General features: G+C 44.9%; 1 protein-coding gene across 2 annotated transcripts in view; it reads right to left on the bottom strand.

Annotated features, from left to right (window-relative positions):
* Window positions 1–4848: 4848 nt before the first annotated feature.
* NUP214 (nucleoporin 214) overlaps window positions 4849–17581 on the bottom strand; it is a 38982-nt gene continuing 26249 nt past the window's right edge. For both annotated transcript variants that reach the window (XM_088065821.1, XM_005527285.3), the window contains exons 29-36: window positions 15090–16844; window positions 13581–13651; window positions 12974–13130; window positions 11512–11661; window positions 10116–10287; window positions 6593–6735; window positions 5751–5775; window positions 4849–5058 (exon numbers count right to left, since the gene is read on the bottom strand). In XM_088065821.1, coding sequence (XP_087921947.1) covers window positions 5025–5058; window positions 5751–5775; window positions 6593–6735; window positions 10116–10287; window positions 11512–11661; window positions 12974–13130; window positions 13581–13651; window positions 15090–16844 — 2507 coding nt within the window. In that variant the 3' untranslated portion in view covers window positions 4849–5024. The remainder of the gene's footprint in view (window positions 5059–5750; window positions 5776–6592; window positions 6736–10115; window positions 10288–11511; window positions 11662–12973; window positions 13131–13580; window positions 13652–15089; window positions 16845–17581) is intronic.

The following is a 17581-nucleotide window of genomic DNA, read 5'->3' on the forward strand; positions in this document are numbered from 1 at the left end:
GTTTTGTCCCTTGCCTTTGTGGTTTTCTAGTCTCAGTTTTAAGCAGACTGAGGCAACGGTTCCTTCATTTGAAGAATGACTTCTGACCCCCACAGTTCCTGCTTGAAACTCTGCCGGGACTTTCCTCTGCTGATGCTAATCAGGTTTCGTTCCCTATTTCTTCTCTCAAATCTCCTTAAACTCTTCACATGCAGCAGCTGCAAATACTCCTTTCATGCCTTCATGTTTTCAAATTTTAAAGCAAAATATTTTTAACAATGCCCTGAAGAACCTTGAAGCACCTGTTAGAAATAAAATAAAAATACAGTGCAGTGAATTGACACCTGATTGTAACAGCTCCTGAAACAACCTGCACTGAGATTCTCAAGGCTACCTTTAGTAACTTCTGTAAATTGGTCCCCACAAAACTTTTGATTGTAGAGTCCTGGAAAAAAAGGATTTCCCTGAGAGGATGGTGAGGCCCTGGCAAAGGTTGCCCAGAGAAGCTGTGGCTGCCCCATCCCTGGAAGTGCCAAAGGCCACATTGGATGGGACTTGGAGCAGCCTGGGATAGTGGGAGGTGTGGAAGGGGGTGGAATGAGATGGGCTTTAAGATCCCTTTCCTCCCAAACCATTCCATGATTCTGAAGAACCCAAATACAGGAGAGCAACACTGGAGAGTCAGGTGTGACTCTCCATGATTCATAAATTTGGGGTTGTCCCACATTTCCCTTTCACCTCTGCATCTGCAGAGAGGTTCTGTGAGGAGCCCTGAGTGGCAGTGACTGCAGCACCCTGCTCGGAGAGAGGGTGGTGTAGGGGGGGCTCTGTCCATGCTGGGATGGGTCTGCAAGGAGGCAGAACTGCAGCCCAGGCTGGAGCAGCAGCTGTGGAGCCCCAGCAGTTGAATTTATCCCAGAGCAGGGAACACACGAGTCCCGACACAGGCACTGGCAGCACGGAGCCTGCACGAGACAAGGGCAGCTCTGCAGTGGGGCAGACACACACTGGCAGAGGAGCTTTGTGACCTACTGGGAGCTGCAGGCAAAGGAGGTGGGGATGAGGAGAGGTGAGGAACATGCTGAGTGTGACCACAGAGCCCCTGGGGAGTTGAGCCCACAGACTCATGTAGGTGTGCACAGCTGGAAGATGTGTTGACACATCCAAGCCCATCCCTGGGAGAGGAAGAGTCATGGAGTCACAAAGGTTGGAAAATACCCCCAAAGTCACAGAGTTTGACCAAACACCCTCATGTCAATTAAACCAGAGCACTGGGTGCCTGTTCTCCATGGCTCAAGACCCCAGAGCCTCATGGCTGTGAGAGGAATGACAGGGATGGACTCAGTGCTGACCCAGGGCTGCTCATCCCTGTGAGCCACAGCCACCTCTTCCCAGCCCCTGGGGCTCCACACGACATTTATGTAGGAACAAAACCTTCCCTGGCACTCCCAGACTCACTCATGCCAAAGCCTCATGCAGGATTATTTTTCCTTGTAAGCAATGCTGGAAGCAAGGCATGAGGGACACATGAAAACTAAGAAGGGATAAATAAAATGCCATTTCAGCCTCCAAGCCTGGATATGTACACGGCTGAGGGGAGAAGGGAGCTCTGCTCCAGAATGCTGGCAGGGACAGAGAGCAGTGCCCTGATTCCTGGGCAAAGGGGTGGCAGGAGAGGTAGTGCCAAGCACGTGCCTTCACCTTTCCTCAGCCTCTGCTCCCAGTGTCTGGAGCAAGGGAACGTTCTGCAGCACTTTTCCAACCTCCATCATCGCACAGGGATCCCTGTGAGACTCAGCCCACACCTGAACAGACCTGACAGCTCCCTGTTGGGGCTGAGCAGCCCTTCCTGCCCAGGACAGTTGTGTCAGGAGCATGGTCTGGTTTCTCCCCCAGAGCACTGCCAGGATTTTGACCAGGCACATGTCAGCTCTGCCCCTGGCAGCAGGGTGGCTGTGAGGGACAGGCGAGCCAAGGGATGCACTCCAGCCCTGACATCAGAAGAATGCCACTGGCATGTGTCCTCTGGTCACCTCCACACTGTGGCACAGAAGGAATGATGTCCTTCCCTTCCCAGGAGATAGAACCAGCCACAGGGATATGGCCATTTTGAAATACCAAGCATTAAACAGCAAAAGCCTTTTGAACATGAGATTTAAGTAATTATTTTTCCCTCTGTGACAAAGCTATGGTTTTGCTTTATTTTTCCAGAAAAAAGCTCTTTTCTTTATTGCTCTTTAAGTCTTCAAGGAAGCAGAAATCCCTATTTTGGTCTCCCTACAGGTTTGGAGGAGATCCTTTTTGTGCCTGAGGCTCCCCTTTGCCCAGCACAGTGACACCATCCCTGTGCTCTGTCACAGAAGAGCACTTCCAGCACTTGGCTTCCCACTGCCTTGAGGCCACAGCATGGTCTCAGGGGAGGGGAAAATAAGTGTGTGCTTTCATTAGAAATAATTAAGACTTTGCCTTTGATAAAAGCCTTGGAAGATTTCTGCTCATACTGAAAGAGCAGGAAAAAAGAAGCACAGAGGGCAAAGCTCCTCCAGAACAGTGGAGTGAGGGCTGTTGGCTATCCAAGGATTAACCAGCACGGACAAACTACTGAAGGAGACTCCAAGCCTGGTTAGTCCTTGAATTCTTCCCCCAGGACTACCAAGACTGGGTTTTTTTGCATTAGCAGCTTTATTCTGTGGTGGATGTCCACCCACAGAGCACTGGACAGAGGCCTCATGATCCAAAGCCACTTAGCACAGGTGACACAGCCCATGACAGCCTCTAGCAGCCACCAAGCCACTGCCACACGCACTTGCCAGCTCCTTGAGTCATCTAATGAAAATGCAGATTTTCCCAAGCCGACTCTGCTGGGTTTTGTGCATATTCCTGTGGGCTTGTGGTCACGATCAGCCTCTCTGAGCTGCTCAGCTCCTCCAGCAGCTACTATGGAAACAGGGAGCAGCACCTGTTTGTCAAGGGCAGATAGTTCAGCGGGCTGGGCTGTTTCAGACAGGATTTGGGAACAATTGCAAGAAAATACTCGTTTAGTCAAGGTCTGGGGTAATTCTAAAGGCACTTCACTTGCCAGGAGTTAAGCAGGTACCAAGCAGCAGAGCAGGGACACTCCCAACTGCTCCCATCATTCCAAAAGAGAAACTTTAAATGGCTCAGAGTGCCACGTTCTTACCAAGCCAATCTTCTCCACAGTAAGAGGCTTCTGAGCTATCTGGGGGAGCACAGCTGATATGGCCTCTGAGGAGGTGTCACATGCCACAGTGAGGGGAGATTAATGCAAAGAATTTAGGGTCAGTGGTTTGGGCCAGCTGCTATTTATAAAGAGGAAGGAAAGCACAACAGCAGTGTCACCTCTAGGCCATAAGAAATGTTGTCTTGTCAAGGAAAACACACTGGGAGGGACATGCTTCAATCCATCTTCAGCTTTTCTTCACCTGCAGACCAGCCAGTTTGGGAGTGTTCTCTCTGTCCCAGTGCTGTGGTCTCTGGATTGCCAGAACTCTCCCTCTTCCCCCAAAGGGACTGGGAGGTTACACCCAAATCCCCAAAGTGCTGCCTCTAATGTGACCCATGGCACACCAGGGTGCAGAAAGCCAGGGCAGATGGAAAAGCCTTGGAACCCATGGTCTTGCAAAGCCTCTCCACAATTTAAAACAAACCCTCCTTGTACACTGAATGTCCCACATTTCTCAATTTTTAAAGGAAACCTGCCTAACATTGTTCCCAGGTGCAGGAAGGACTCCTGGCTCAGCAAGGACAGGAGTTAGGAAAACATTTTTAGGCTGATTTGAAAAAAGCAATTCCTTCAGGAACTGTTGACAAATATAAGTAGTTTATAATGGATATGAAAACAAGAAGTTATCAATTATTTACAATTTCCAAAAATGATCACGTGCTGACCAAACCAGAAAATGTCACCTATCATTGTATCACCTATCAATGTCACCTATCATTGATAGTAAAAAGACAAGAGAAAAAGGAACATTAGAATGTTTCTGCTGGAAACAGAAAAAGAAGAGAACCCCATCCAATCTGCATGGACTCAGCTAACACAGGAGCTACTATTTCAAATGTGTTATCCACAGACCAACAAAACCTGATTGCATCATTTGGAGGTTTCATGGAAGTCAGATACATCAAACAGAAAAAGTGTTTGGCCAGAAGCCTTTGTGGCATTATTTAAAACATTTGTTTAGTATGTTCAAGTATAAACACAAGAGAATTTCACAAATGACATCAACTAAAGCCAAAAGCTACAGGGAAAAAGCACAGTCTCATCCCTGTTGGAAAAAAAAAAAAGGATCCAACAGTAGAATCCAACAGCCAAAGCCAAAAAAAGCAAAATCACTAATGCCTCTGGATGGAGGTCACATGTCTGGTTTGCAGGGCCAGAAGTTTTCCCCAGAACCTGAGTTCCATTTTCTGCGTTCTGTAAGATGTACAGAAAGGTAAAAATAGGAGAGCTTTTACTTCCCACCTCTTTGCTGAATGTTACTGCCATGGGAACGTGCTCTGCACACTGCCAGCTTCTTCCCAGATAATTTCCTATTTCTCCACTAAGCCTCTGGCTCACACATGACTCAGTTTCAGCACTTCACTGAGATAAGCATGTGCCCCATCCTAGACTTAAAATTAGCAGGGCAAACCTCAGTCCCTTCTTCAGAGCCTGGGATAATCAGACATTCTATTAATGAAAAATGTGCTGGTTTATGTCAGGAACCAACTGGAGCTACTCCCTTGTGTAGGCAAGGGATGGACAAGAGAAAGCTGAGCCCAGCACGGGGCTGATAAGTCCAGCACACATCCATCTCCTCTTGATGCAGGGAGATAATAAATGATTCCAACACAAAAAAAAAAAAATCAAGCCAGATAAAATAGTTTAATATAGAGCAAGAACAAGTATTGCATAAAAATAAGCAAAATCTTTTCCTTAAAAAAAAAGTCTGAGAACTCATACTCAGGAGAAAAGCTGGTTGGGTATCGATCATGTGGGTGAGTCATGAATGCAGGAGCTACAGGAAGAGTTCAGGATGTTCCTAGCTTCTCCATCCACTAAATCCAGAGGAAGATCTGTGGAGCAAGATAAAAAGAAAACCACAGCAGTGAGTGCTAGAGCCTCCCTCAGGAAGCATTAATTCAGCAGATCCCTCAATCAAACCTTCAGTCTCCCTAGTATCAGGAGCTTTTTATGAGAACACACGAGTATTTCCAGCCTCTTTTACCTGAGCCTGCAGCAACACACACTGACTAGATATAATTGTGCTTATTCTAGAGCCTGCCAACTGTAGAGATCCATGTTCTCTCTATCTGACAGGGAAAAAAAGTTTAATAAACTTGCTTAAATAAACTCCCTTGGAAGGGATCTAGCCAGGCAGAGGCAGAGCAGATGATAGAGTTAACCTTTAACTGTAAATTATCACCTCACTTCAGCCACAAAAGTACCAATTTCTTTCATTCCTTGTTTCAATCTGATAAATGGAGCAGACTCCTGATTCACACACACAGCTTGAGCACACACATCATGTCTCTGAGGGGTGGAGGAGAAGCATGATCCAAGTGGAAATTTTCTCTAAAGAGACAGGTAAACCTCACTGGAAAGCTCACTTCCAGAGCTTTGACTTTGAGCTCTGCAGCATCACCAAAATGGAAATCAGAACTAGTATTTAAATGCTATTTTCAGAGTTTGCTCTTGTAAACCACTCTTTATTCTGATTCCATTTGTATTTTTAAGGAAGAGCTGAGACACAAAAAATGGTACTTACGTGTTAGGTGATCCAAACCCAAACCCTGAAAGAAAAGCAAGATAGAAAAATAGTTGGTGAAAGGGAAAATAAATGCATAGGATTTGTAATAAATGCCCCCTCACACACACAGAGATTGAAAAATACTTCTTTCCTGCCTTAGGCCAGGAAGAAAGCGAACAATGAAAGTCAAATCTCCATCTACAAGAGAAGTGACTTGCCTGGCTCCTAAGAGGGTTTGGCTTTCACTGCTCATCAGCCAGGTCAATTCATTAGCAGCCCTGCAGACAATGTGCCTGGTTTGCTCCTCTCTCTCTGAGCTGCTTTCTGGAGGTGGTTTGTGCTTAATGCAGGCCCCTGGTACCAGGCAGACACCAGGGAATGTGGCCTTGCACAGGCTTTGCTCTGAGCCCTGGCTAAATCACTGTGGCTTCACTGAACTGCAGCAGAAAAACATTCAGCTATTGGTGCTCCAGCTCAATTTTCCCGTGCATATTCCTCTGATACTAAGTAGTTACAGCACAGATACCCAAGCATGTGGTACTGAAGAAATATTCCTTATTTCTCAGTATTCTCCCCTGAGGATAAAGAGCAACTCCACAAAAAGAGCTGAAAAGCAATAATTAGATGAGGTGTGCAGAGAAGTAGTGATGTGCTGACATTGCACACAGCAGATCAGTGATGGAATTTGAAGCTGAAGGCTGAGAAGGTGCTACACACCCCAGCTCTCCTGGACATGGTGCCTTCCCTACAGCACCACCAGGACCAGGCAGATTTCTGGCAGGGAACTGAGGAGTCCCACACAATTTCCAGGGAAAACCAGAAACATGGGGGCTTGTTGGGGTGATTTTAGCCTCTCCTACCTCCTCCACCTGTCCCAAAAGCTGAGAATCCACTGCTTTGTGTGCCAAAGCCTGTACTCTGCTGGGACAGGGAGCCAAACGTGGGCGTGTTTTGGTTTGCCAAGGTGCCAAATGACGCCGTGTTGTTACTGGTACCACCAAACCTGCAGGTTTTAAAGAGAAAATCTGAGTTTGCAAACATCTTCTCACTTACACTGGAAGACTGTCCCCATACCTGTAGTAACAGTGCACTCCTTAAACAAGGATACATCAAAAGGTGAGACCAGCTGATATGAATAATTGTCCATTTCAGAAAGGGATTTCCTGGTTTGGGTGAGACTATTATACATAGAAAGGTCTGTTCAGCTTCCATTCTTGACACATGCTGAGCAGGAAGGCAAATATGTTCACACTTACACAGGGTATGTCTTCAGGTGCTTGGAAATACCAACTCCAGCCACCAAATAGAATATTTTAATTCACCCCTGTATGTGGTTTTCACCAAAAGTACAGCATCATTTCACTTCACAAACAGGGCAGCAAACACAGAACTGGTGTAAGCTGCTCAAAGCCAGAGCACAAAGCAGAGCACAGATATAGAATCCAGATTCCCAAATTTCAGAGGTTACCTTCCCCATTGCCCAGAGAAATCTGCAGGTTTCTCAATTCCTTTCTCTTCCCAGCCCATTTTGAACCACACAAGGTTCCAGTGCTCCTCTGAAGATCTGCACCAACCTGGCACTTCTCCCCACCACCACAAACTAATCATTTTCCTAATTGCTTTTGGGGACTGAAATGAGAAACACTTTTATATATGGAAATGTGTCTGTCTTTCTCCACCCACTCTGTCCAACCAGGCAGCACAAAGCTCTCAGTGTGACACACTAATGAGACCATGACATGCAGTACAGTTCTCTGCCCATTTTTCCATCCTGAATATAAGAAATATTCTCAAAGAACGACCTTCAAGTTTAAACCAAACTAGGCAAAGTGCAGATACAATATTTCCAAATGACAAGCTCTGCTAAAGCTCTTCAAGTGCACAACAATCCTAAAACCCAGCAGCAGCCTGAGCAGAGCTGGACACATCACAGTGTGCCAGCTCTGCAAGGCTGTGCCTCACACAAGCTCCTGTCATTTCTCACTTAAAACATGACCTGACAGCGTGTTAACCCACCTCTCCATCCATCCACATCTAGGAGACTTTAAAAAACCCAAAACACAGACCCACATCAAGAGCTATCTCTCCAGATAAAAGACAGCCCTTGTCCCAATGTGACAAGCAATTCACCTGGCAAAGGACATCACCTCTCCTCTCCCAAGTGTGCCAAGTGTGCACACTGCTTCCACAGACAGCAGCAGTTCAGGAACTTGGCATCTCTGGCCCTGCTTTGGCTCCTCACCTCTGTACTTGCAGGCAGCACTCAGAACCATGAATGTGCTCTTATCAGGAAAAGCAGAACAGATTTTTTTTTTTAGGATTTTTTTTTTTTTTTAAAAAAAGAAGCAAGCCTGGGTGATGTGTTTAGAACAAGAGGTTTTAGAGTGCTCCATCTTCTCAGGACCTTGCTACAACACACAAATCCTGTCGATCTTGGGTAGGGAAGAGTAGCTGAAAATAGTGACAAGAAAACTTGTGGTTCAAACTGCTCCTTTCAGCTGCAACCAGAAGAGGTCTGTTGGCTGCACACAGTATAAGTAAGAAACAGCTTAATATGGACAGATTTTTTTTCCAGACACCTAAAAGACATGAAATGCAGTCATTGCCTAGTAAGAATTTAATCCAACCTATCTTGCCCAGATTTTCAGGTCTTCTGTAAAGCTGCTGTGCAAAACACAACTGAGATGCACTCGAGGCCAGTTTATAAAAGCAAAACATTATTTGCCCACCGACAGTTGGAACTGCAGGCTCTGAAGAAGTGCAGTGGTTTCTATTTCTGACACCCCCATCATTTATTGAGTGATGCAGATTTTTCAGAATTGAAGCAGTATGAATCACATGTATTTAAGTCAGTGGAGTATTCTCAGGAACTTGGAGCTAATACAACACCGTGTACTTGCAAGTAACTTCTTCAGAATTGGGATTTTTCAAGTTTCACTTCAAGAGAAAGGCAGAAAGGAAGTCCTGCACAGATGCTACATTATACTGCAGAATTAAACTATTGCTCAACGTTTTGTGGTAAGATTTGGATTTTTGTAAAGCTGCCTGGGAATTTTGCACACTCTTTAGAAGTTTTAAAAATCGGCATTCTCAGGGAACTCTGAAAATATCAGACCAATTCTGTACCTTTCTAGTAGAGAAGAAATTGTCAAAGCTTCCCACAAGTTAAGTCACTGAATTATCTTTCTTGAGTCTGCAGACTGCTTATGCAAGACCTCTTTCCCATCAATATGCTGCTTGTTCTGAATTCCATTTTATCTTTAAGATCTCCATTTTGTCACTGAGCACATCCAGTCTCAGTACAAAATCCTGCAGCACAATGGCTGGATGTTGGAGCTGAACAAACTACCAGTTGATTTAAGCTAAGTCATCCCTACAGACACATCCTTCTTTGTGGAGATTTAATTAAGCTGCCTGTATTTTCACCCTTTCCAAAGGGATTCCTCAATCTGCTGCACATTCTGGACAGCAGGAGAAGCTGGCTGAAGCCTCCCCCAGTTCAGGGGTATCTGCCCACACCTCACAGGGAATTAACAAGTCACACTTCTGGATGTCCCCCTGTGCCTTATGTAAAGGCAGTTCCTCCTGAAACCACCAAAGAGACAAACACTTGTGAAATATATAAACACCAAGACTAGGGAGACATCCTGTTTCCTCTCCTCACTGGAAGTTTCTCTCTTTTTAATTGGCTCTGTCCAGTCTGACTGTATCTGCAGGACACGAAGGAGTGTTGCTGGCTGGTAGCACAATGCTGAAGAACTGCATTTGCTGCCTCCTGCAGTAGCTGCTTGGCAAGGTCTGGAATTTTGTATTTGCTGAACAAAGCAAGGAATGATGTGCTGTCTGCTCTGGTGCCAAGCACAGGCTTAGGGAGTACAGGAACAGGTAAAAACAATCAGTGAGGGATAAATATAAAGCTCTCTGGGAGCACAGACTATTACAAGTGCCTCATTCCACAGGTGAGAGAACAGCCTGAATTCTCATTAGCATTTCTAGCCCAAATCTAACCAGAGGATAAAGTGTCTGCACAGAGTAACAGAAAACAATAATTGTTTTCTTAGCTAAGCATAGTTTGTAGTCCTAGATTTGCACTCATTAAATGCACACAGAGAAAACAGCCCCACATTTCCTTACACAGTTGCAAGCTGACATCTCTAAAGCTAAAGACTCAACACAGGGGTTATCAGCATTAAAATGATCACACACATTCTTTCCTTTGGCGTGTGCATTTTAGTTTTATACCTTAATTGTTTTTGTCTTTTAAACAAACAAGCCAAGGACACATCAAGCTTACCAATCAATGACAGAATATATTCTTCATGTAAAAGCAGAGGCAACCAAGCATCATCTTGTATTGCAAGAAGGTTGTTGTCCCTGGCTTACCCAAATCCTCCAGCGCTGGCTGCTGCCGTCCCCTCGCCGAACACTTTGCCTCCCGTTGAGCCCAGAGGGCTTGAAAAGGTTGGGGCTGAACCGAATGCTGGCACCCCTCCAAACCCAGGGGATCCCCCGAAAGTGGGAGGGCTGCCAAACACTGGAGCAGCACCGAAGCCACCTGAGCAAAACAGAGGCAAAAAAGGGGACAAGAACATCACATAAACAATAACGCGGCTAGAGAAAACAAAGAGCAGCTTTCCAAGTAGATAACAGGGTGTTCATCCTATCATATGGACACCAAAGCATTTACAGAATCAATTCCAATCTGAGGGGTGTTTTGTTGCAAAAGATATGAGTAAGAGAAGTGCCTGAGTGCATTAAAGAAAACTGCAACTGGCAAGTCTTCCCTGCCTCTTAAAATCAAAGGGTAGATGCAAACTTGGGTTTTAGGTGTTTCAGTGATGCAAAGATTTGGGAGGTAGGGTGTGATCTAATTCTGGTTGAAGTGGTGGAAACTAAAATGGAAGGATTAAATGCCAGGTCAGTGGAACTGCCTGCAGGGAGTCAAGAACTTATCTCTGCTCTTGGCAATTTAGCTGCCTCCTGCAGCTCTGAATGGATTTCTACCCAGATTATTTCATTCTATGTTCATCTGCTTATCGGTATTATTGGCCTGTTTCACTGTGGAACGTGAAGGACACCTGCTCTTTTATTTGACCAGGGATGAGGATGGGATACCACTGCACATTTTAATACCCAGGGTGAAATTCCAGTCCATGCCAAGGTAATGGATACTGTTTGGCTGTAAACACAAAAGGTCTGGAAAAAAAGTAAATGCTAGGCCTGAATTATTTAAACACAGATCAGATATTTTGTTACCTCTACCTCTAAGAAATTAAGAGCATTTATCCCAGGGGCTCAAGCTTTGGTCAGCAGACGCTCTCTTTAGCAACGCATATTAACATGTTTCACTTTCCTTTTTCCACTATTTTAAGTAGTGAAATGGGGATAAAAGATGTTACAAAACTGAAATTTGTAAGATTATATTTCAAGGAGATATCTAAAATAGGAAACATGTATTCAGTTCCACATTCTGTACTCTTGACTGTTCGAAACAGAAGACCAGAACTTACACAGCTCTCAGCTCTTAAACTGCAACGGGAATTTTTGGAATGAACACCTGAGGATGTGGTTTTCTGGATGCTGCATAAGAGAGAGTAAAATTCTGCCTTGGACCCACTAGTTAAAGCACCATTCACTCAGCTTTTAGTTATTTTTTATTTATTGTTCAGAGACAATTCTTGTCTGTGCACTGAGTCCAGGCTGTGGACAGCTAAGTGGCAGAACAGCAAGCATCTCCCAGATTATGAGGGTTGTCCTAGTGGGTGCATTCCCAAAGTACCTGCTTTGTTTGGACTGGAGAACCCGAAGCCTTGGGAGGCCACGCTTCCACCACCCGAGCTGAAAGTGCCTGTAGGCTTCTGCTCTCCAAAGGAGGAGCTGCCAAAGCCAAAAGTCTTTGCTCCGCTGTTTCCAAATAAGCTCGAAGAATCTGTGGAGATGAAGAATATTTATAAACAGACAATATCATAGCAGACAATATTCTACACTGCACTTCATTAGCTGAAGCAGGAGAAAGGAAAATGACTTTTTTCTCCCCAACCCCCAAGCACACAATGAACATCACACTGAAAACAACACAGAGAGAAGTCAAGTCTTCCCTTATTTCTACAGGACTTTGTAGTTGCACCAAGATCCATTCTGGATCTGATGGGACCACTAACAACCCTTTATTGCTGCACTCTAGTAAATCACCAGGAGGGATAATTTGTTTAGATGCATCCTGTGCCCCAGTCAGTAGAAGACAACTCCTCAAGTGAGAAATCCCAGCAGCTACAATCAGTCTCTCCAGACAACACAAATATCAGCAAACCACAAATTAAAGCTTCTGAGCTGTTTTGGCAATGCTCAGTATTTCTACACAAGATTATCTAACAGGACCTTAAAGTAGGAGCCAAACTTTTCCAGCATTACTGAGAAATAACTCATTTTTTCATCCTTCATAAGCCTACAGGGAGTTTTGCATCTAGAGGCAGGACATGGAACAACCAAAGCTTTTTTCTGGTGGACCATCTGTTTTGTTTCATCACAAAACCCAGAACTGCATTAAGTGATTAAATTAGCAAGGTTAGAAAACTGACCTCAATCATTAATCCCAATGGATTATTAAAGATGTAATAAAATAAATGGATTTTCTCTCTTAAGGCTTGAAGTGCTACTTCTAACCACTTGCAGCACTAATTTTACAGCTTTCCTTTGTTTCCTGACTTTCATGTTTAGCCACTGCTTCCCCTTCTTTGTGCTTTCTACCAGCCTATCCATGTCACAGCAAATTTTGGTAAAGTACCTTGCAGGTGCTGCATAAAGACATTCATTTTTAGGCAGAGGTTAACAAAAATTCTATCCCTCACATATTGATTCTTTGCAATTTAGACAGTCTTAGGGCAATGAGAGATGATCAAAGTTTTCTAACTTCCAACCAAGTTGGGAGGCAGAAATTCAGTGACAAGAATTTAGAGTATTTCATTTTAAGGAAGGATTTAGTCAAGAATTCTCTACAGAATACAGATATTATTCACACTTCCTGCATCTGCTTGTTTGTTTCAATGGTTTCCCTACTTGTTTTCCATAAATCTTGGAGAAAAATTCTGGATTACACATCACACATACTCTGGTTATCCCCTCAAAGTCTTTCATATTAACACAGAATTTACTCAAAAACAATTAGTAGCAGAAAAGCAGATGGGATCACAAAGGCAGATGGAAATCACAGCACATTTTGTATTCTTGTTTTGTTCACTTACTCTGGGAAGCTGCGGATCCAAATCCTCCACTGGAGGAACTGAAGGGATTCTTATTGGCTGCATCCTGGCTTGGCTTTCCTCCCAAACCACTGAAGAAGCCTCCACCTCTCCCTCCACTTCCAGCTCCAAACAAGCTTCCAGTGGAAGAAGATGGCTGCTAGAACACAAAAAGGACAAAAAAGAGATTTAAGCAAAGGCAAAGCAGAACTTGTTCCCCTCAAGGCTCCTCTGCCTGGGCCTTTTCTCCGGATGTCTGAGGAGGCTGACAAACCAGCCAGCAATCACCTTCCAAAATGGAACGCCATGAAATTTTATTTAAGTCTGTATTAAATCTTGTCCACAGCAGAGAATGATGCCTTTGAGACTTGACCTACACTTGCCCTACTTTCCACTTAGCATGGAATAAAGGCAGGAGACTTACTGCATCTATCTTATCTTGCATGTGATAAAATGTTTCTGTCTCCATACCCCCTGGAGTATTTATGCAGATGCAAATATCGCCAATATGGACTGGGACAGATTTTACATAACACATCAAACTGTATTTTTTAAAAATATATCAGAAATAAGCAGCCCTTTGTTTCTATAAAAAGCCATAAATACTTGCCTGGCCGAAGACAGCGCCTCCAGTATTTGTTGCTTGCCCAAACACAGAACCTGTGTTACTAGATCCAAAACCTAAGAGAAAAAAGAAAAATTAACCTCCAGAATTACTACCAGAGTGTAAGACATTCTGGGAGGTGACACTAGACCAGGACAAGGACAGCTCTTCCATGCCAAAACACAGGGATACAAATGATGTTACCAAACGTATATAGGCTGGACAAATACAAAGCATGTGCCAACACAGAAATAATAAATTACATTGAAAGTTTATATGAAAGCCATTCTCATTTATCTCTTTGGCCAACTTAAAAAACAGACAATAGAAGGCCTTATCACTTGTGGGATTGTTGCTAACACTAAGAAAATTTGATTTCTGTTAACATGGCTACAATAATACTGCAAGTCGTGCACAAGCACTGGAGCATTCTGATTGCCCTTGTGTAAAGAGGATCTGAGCTTTGTTATCTGAAGACTCCTGATAAAGATAATGAAATGTTTTGATTAAAAAAAGAACTCCCCTTTCCATTTCCCAGTTCACTTAAATGTGCCTTTTGTAATAAAACTTGCATTTCTATAATTAGGAACACCTTTCTCGAGCAGAGTTCACTTCCCACAATTTAACTGTTCTGTGCTACTGTAGTTAAAATGAGCAAGCAGCTGCCTGCAGTGCCGTAATTTTTAATTAAATGAACCTAATTAGTTTTTCTTCCTTGGAAATACATGCTCTCTATTATTACTATGCACACTTGTCACTTTTCCCGGGGAGCTCTCTGAAGATTGTACAGACAAACCTTTGGAAAAGCCCAAACAATACACTGAGCATGAGGGGAACAAAATGGGACTGATCAAGGAGGTTTGGTCTGCGCAAAAATCCAATTTAACTGTGTAGACAGGTAGTTGATGCTCATGTTACTGCTATATTTAATTTTGAGATGTTTCCAAATGCAAAAGTGGATTTAACAGATTTTTCTCTGCAAGCCCATCACTTTGAGGGCTTAAATTTTTTTCTGGCCACCCTAGCTGATGACACAGTATCTACACCCAGCTGTACATCCCCTGTTGTATGCGCTCAGTGCACGCCACTGAAGGAAGTGCTGCATCTGTGTTTATTCATTGCCTTGGTCTCAGAGATGCTCTGCCCCTTTGGTGCAACAATTTACAACACTTCCAGTTATTGTGCAACAGGCATGACAATATGTAATTCAAAATTAAATCAAGGTGGACTTGCAAATATAAAATGAAGGCAGGACTGGATGACAAGGCTACATTCAGAGGCCTGCTGATGAATACTGAAGCAGAGCAAAAGCTTCTTTTGTCTCAAACATTAGTCTGCTTCTCACATACACTGCAGTTCTTCTTACTAATTGAAAACAAAACAGAACAAAACCAAACCAAAAAATGAAGCCCATCAGGTGCCACAGGGGGAAAAAAAGGCATTAATGCCATCCTACTTTCCCCAGTGATACACTCCAAGCCAGACCGTGCCACTGGGACAACGCTCTGCTCTTACCTGAGGCCTGGCAGAAGCTGAACCCAGCAGAGGACGTGGTGGTGGTGACAGCAGCAGTGCCACCAAACACAGATGCTCCTTGCCCAAAGCCAGTGCTCTGCCCAAACACGGGGGGGCTGCTCTGCCCAAAGAGCACCCCGCTCGTGCTGGCCGGCTGGCCGAAGGAGAAAGAGCTGGCGCTGTTGGTGCTGGCCGGGGCTCCAAAAACATTCCCACTGCTCGAGGCTGCTGTGGAAGCTGCTGGCTGGCCAAAGGCTGGCATTGTCCCAAACCCAGACTGGCTGAAAGTAAAGCCACTTGAAGAACTGCTTGCAGGTTGTCCAAAGACTGGTGCTTGCCCAAAGGCTGGCTGGCCAAAGCCCCCCGTGGTGGTGGTGCCAAAAGCAGAAGTACCAAAGCCTGAGGTAGCAGCCTGGGTGGTGGCAGTGGCTGTGGACAGAGTGCTGGTGGTGAGCTGCCCAAACGGAGAGGATGCTGTGGTACCTGCTGGGAGCTGTCCAAACACGGGTGGTGTGGAAGGAGTGGCAGCTGCTTCCCCAGCAGGCTGGGTAAATGCTGAGCTGGAAGAGCTGGAACTTGGTGGCTGAGAGAACACCAGGGAGCCTGCAGAAGTGGGGGCAAACACAGAGGCTCCAACAGCTGGACTCTGCACACCCGTAGTAACATCAGAGGTAGCAGCCAGAGCACTTGTGGCTTCCGCAGGAGAAGCAACACTTGCTGTGGAGGTTGCTGCTGAGACATTCTGATCTGGTGGGGCACCTGTGGAGACAGCAGGAGGCACCAGGGCCTTCAGATCGCTGGTGGAGGTGGGAGCAGCCATGGGGTCAGGGGGAGGTGGTGCCACTGTGGTCCCAGAGCCCTCTGGGATAGTGTCCCCAGCTGTGGCCTGGGGTAAGGTGGGTTCTTTAAGAGGCTCTGAGAGCTGTGCTTGAGGCTGTGGCACAGGAGGTGAAGACCCAGCTGCTACAGCTTCATCTTCAGATGGTTTTTCTGACCCAGGTGGTAATTTGGCATCCCCTGCAGACTTACTGGAAGTTGCAGCAGGGACAGCAGTTTGTGATGAACTTGAGAAACCTCCAAATGAGAGGGAGGTTGAAGCAGGGAGAGTAGAAGGGACAGAGGTGGATGTGCTCATACTGCTTGTTTGCTGAATACCAAATGAAAAGGTGGGTTTGTTGCCACCAGAGCCTCCAAGATTAAACACTCCAGAAGACCCTGTGTTGGTTAACTGGACATTGCCAAAGAGACTGCCTGTGGCGCTAGTGCTGATGGACAGGGATGCTGTGCCAGCTGACGTGACTGACGTTGAAGCAGCTTCTCCAGCTTTTCCTAATGTCAGGGGAGCAGCAAAATTAAATCCAGAAGGTACTGTAGACACTTTAGTTGACTGTGTTCCTGCAACACTGGTAGATGGTGCTTTACTGGTGGTCTTGGCATTATCATCTACTTGACCAACTCGTAGTCCTGAGAAGCTCCCAAGAGTTTCCCCAGCTAGACTGCCCTGAAACAAGTGATCTCCTGGTTTGGATGGAGCAACATCCAATTTGCCAGAGGTTGTGGGGGGAGCAGAAGATGATGTTGCAGCAGCTTTGTTTGACTGGGTGCCATCTGTTGAGGTGCTACCTCCTACTACACCTCCTGGAGCACCTGCTGATTTGTGGGATCCAAAAGCAAAAGAGGCCTCAGGAATTGCTCCAAGTTTGGAGCTCCCAGCAAACGAAAATGAATCCGGCTGGGCAGATTCTTTTGCAGCGGCTGTCAGTGAGATAACAAATCGAGTTAGGGTATGCAAAGCTCATTTATCATTCTTGCAATAATGGTCCATTTTAGTGCTTCACAGACTGTCAGCGTTCTTGCCTCAAAACTACAAAGCCACTGTCCATCAGTTAACTGCAACCTTCATATCCATTCAGGACACAACAGTGACACCTGAAGCCTTTATGGCCAGGGTGGCAGTGACAAACATTGTTACTGTCATATCACAGCCTCCACTTGACCATCCTTCTCTTTAAGTACAGACAACTCCAGTCTTTCGCTCCTATTTCTTTTTCAGCAGTTTGATAAAAGTATGAAAGACCTGGTTATTACAGATGATTTTCTATTGACACCACTTTCACCTCCTCTTACTTGGTTCAGGTAAAAAATTCCTGACATTTACTACAGCACTTTCTTTTTAAACCAATGGCTCAGAACAGTTAAGGTCATAAAAATACCTTCTGACACTTGAAGAGTCTTCTACAAACTCAAATATTGCTTTACAAATTTAGCTATTTATAGACCACCAACCAGTTTCTATACAGCCTGTTTTCAGCTTTGGAAAACTAGAGAAAACTCTCAAATCTAATTGCCAAAGCAACTCCACTTTTAACATACACTGCTGTCCAACAGCATGAAACTGCTGAAGTTTTAAGGGAGACTGGGCTAGTTTTATTTAATGTACTGTCACGTCATTTCTGAGCATCAAACAAATTCTCACTTGAAAACACTGCATT

The sequence above is a fragment of the Pseudopodoces humilis genome, chromosome 22 (genome assembly GCF_049639895.1).
Source record: "Pseudopodoces humilis isolate 2021_Gansu_Grassland_sample_001 chromosome 22, ASM4963989v1, whole genome shotgun sequence".
NCBI lineage: Eukaryota > Metazoa > Chordata > Aves > Passeriformes > Paridae > Pseudopodoces > Pseudopodoces humilis.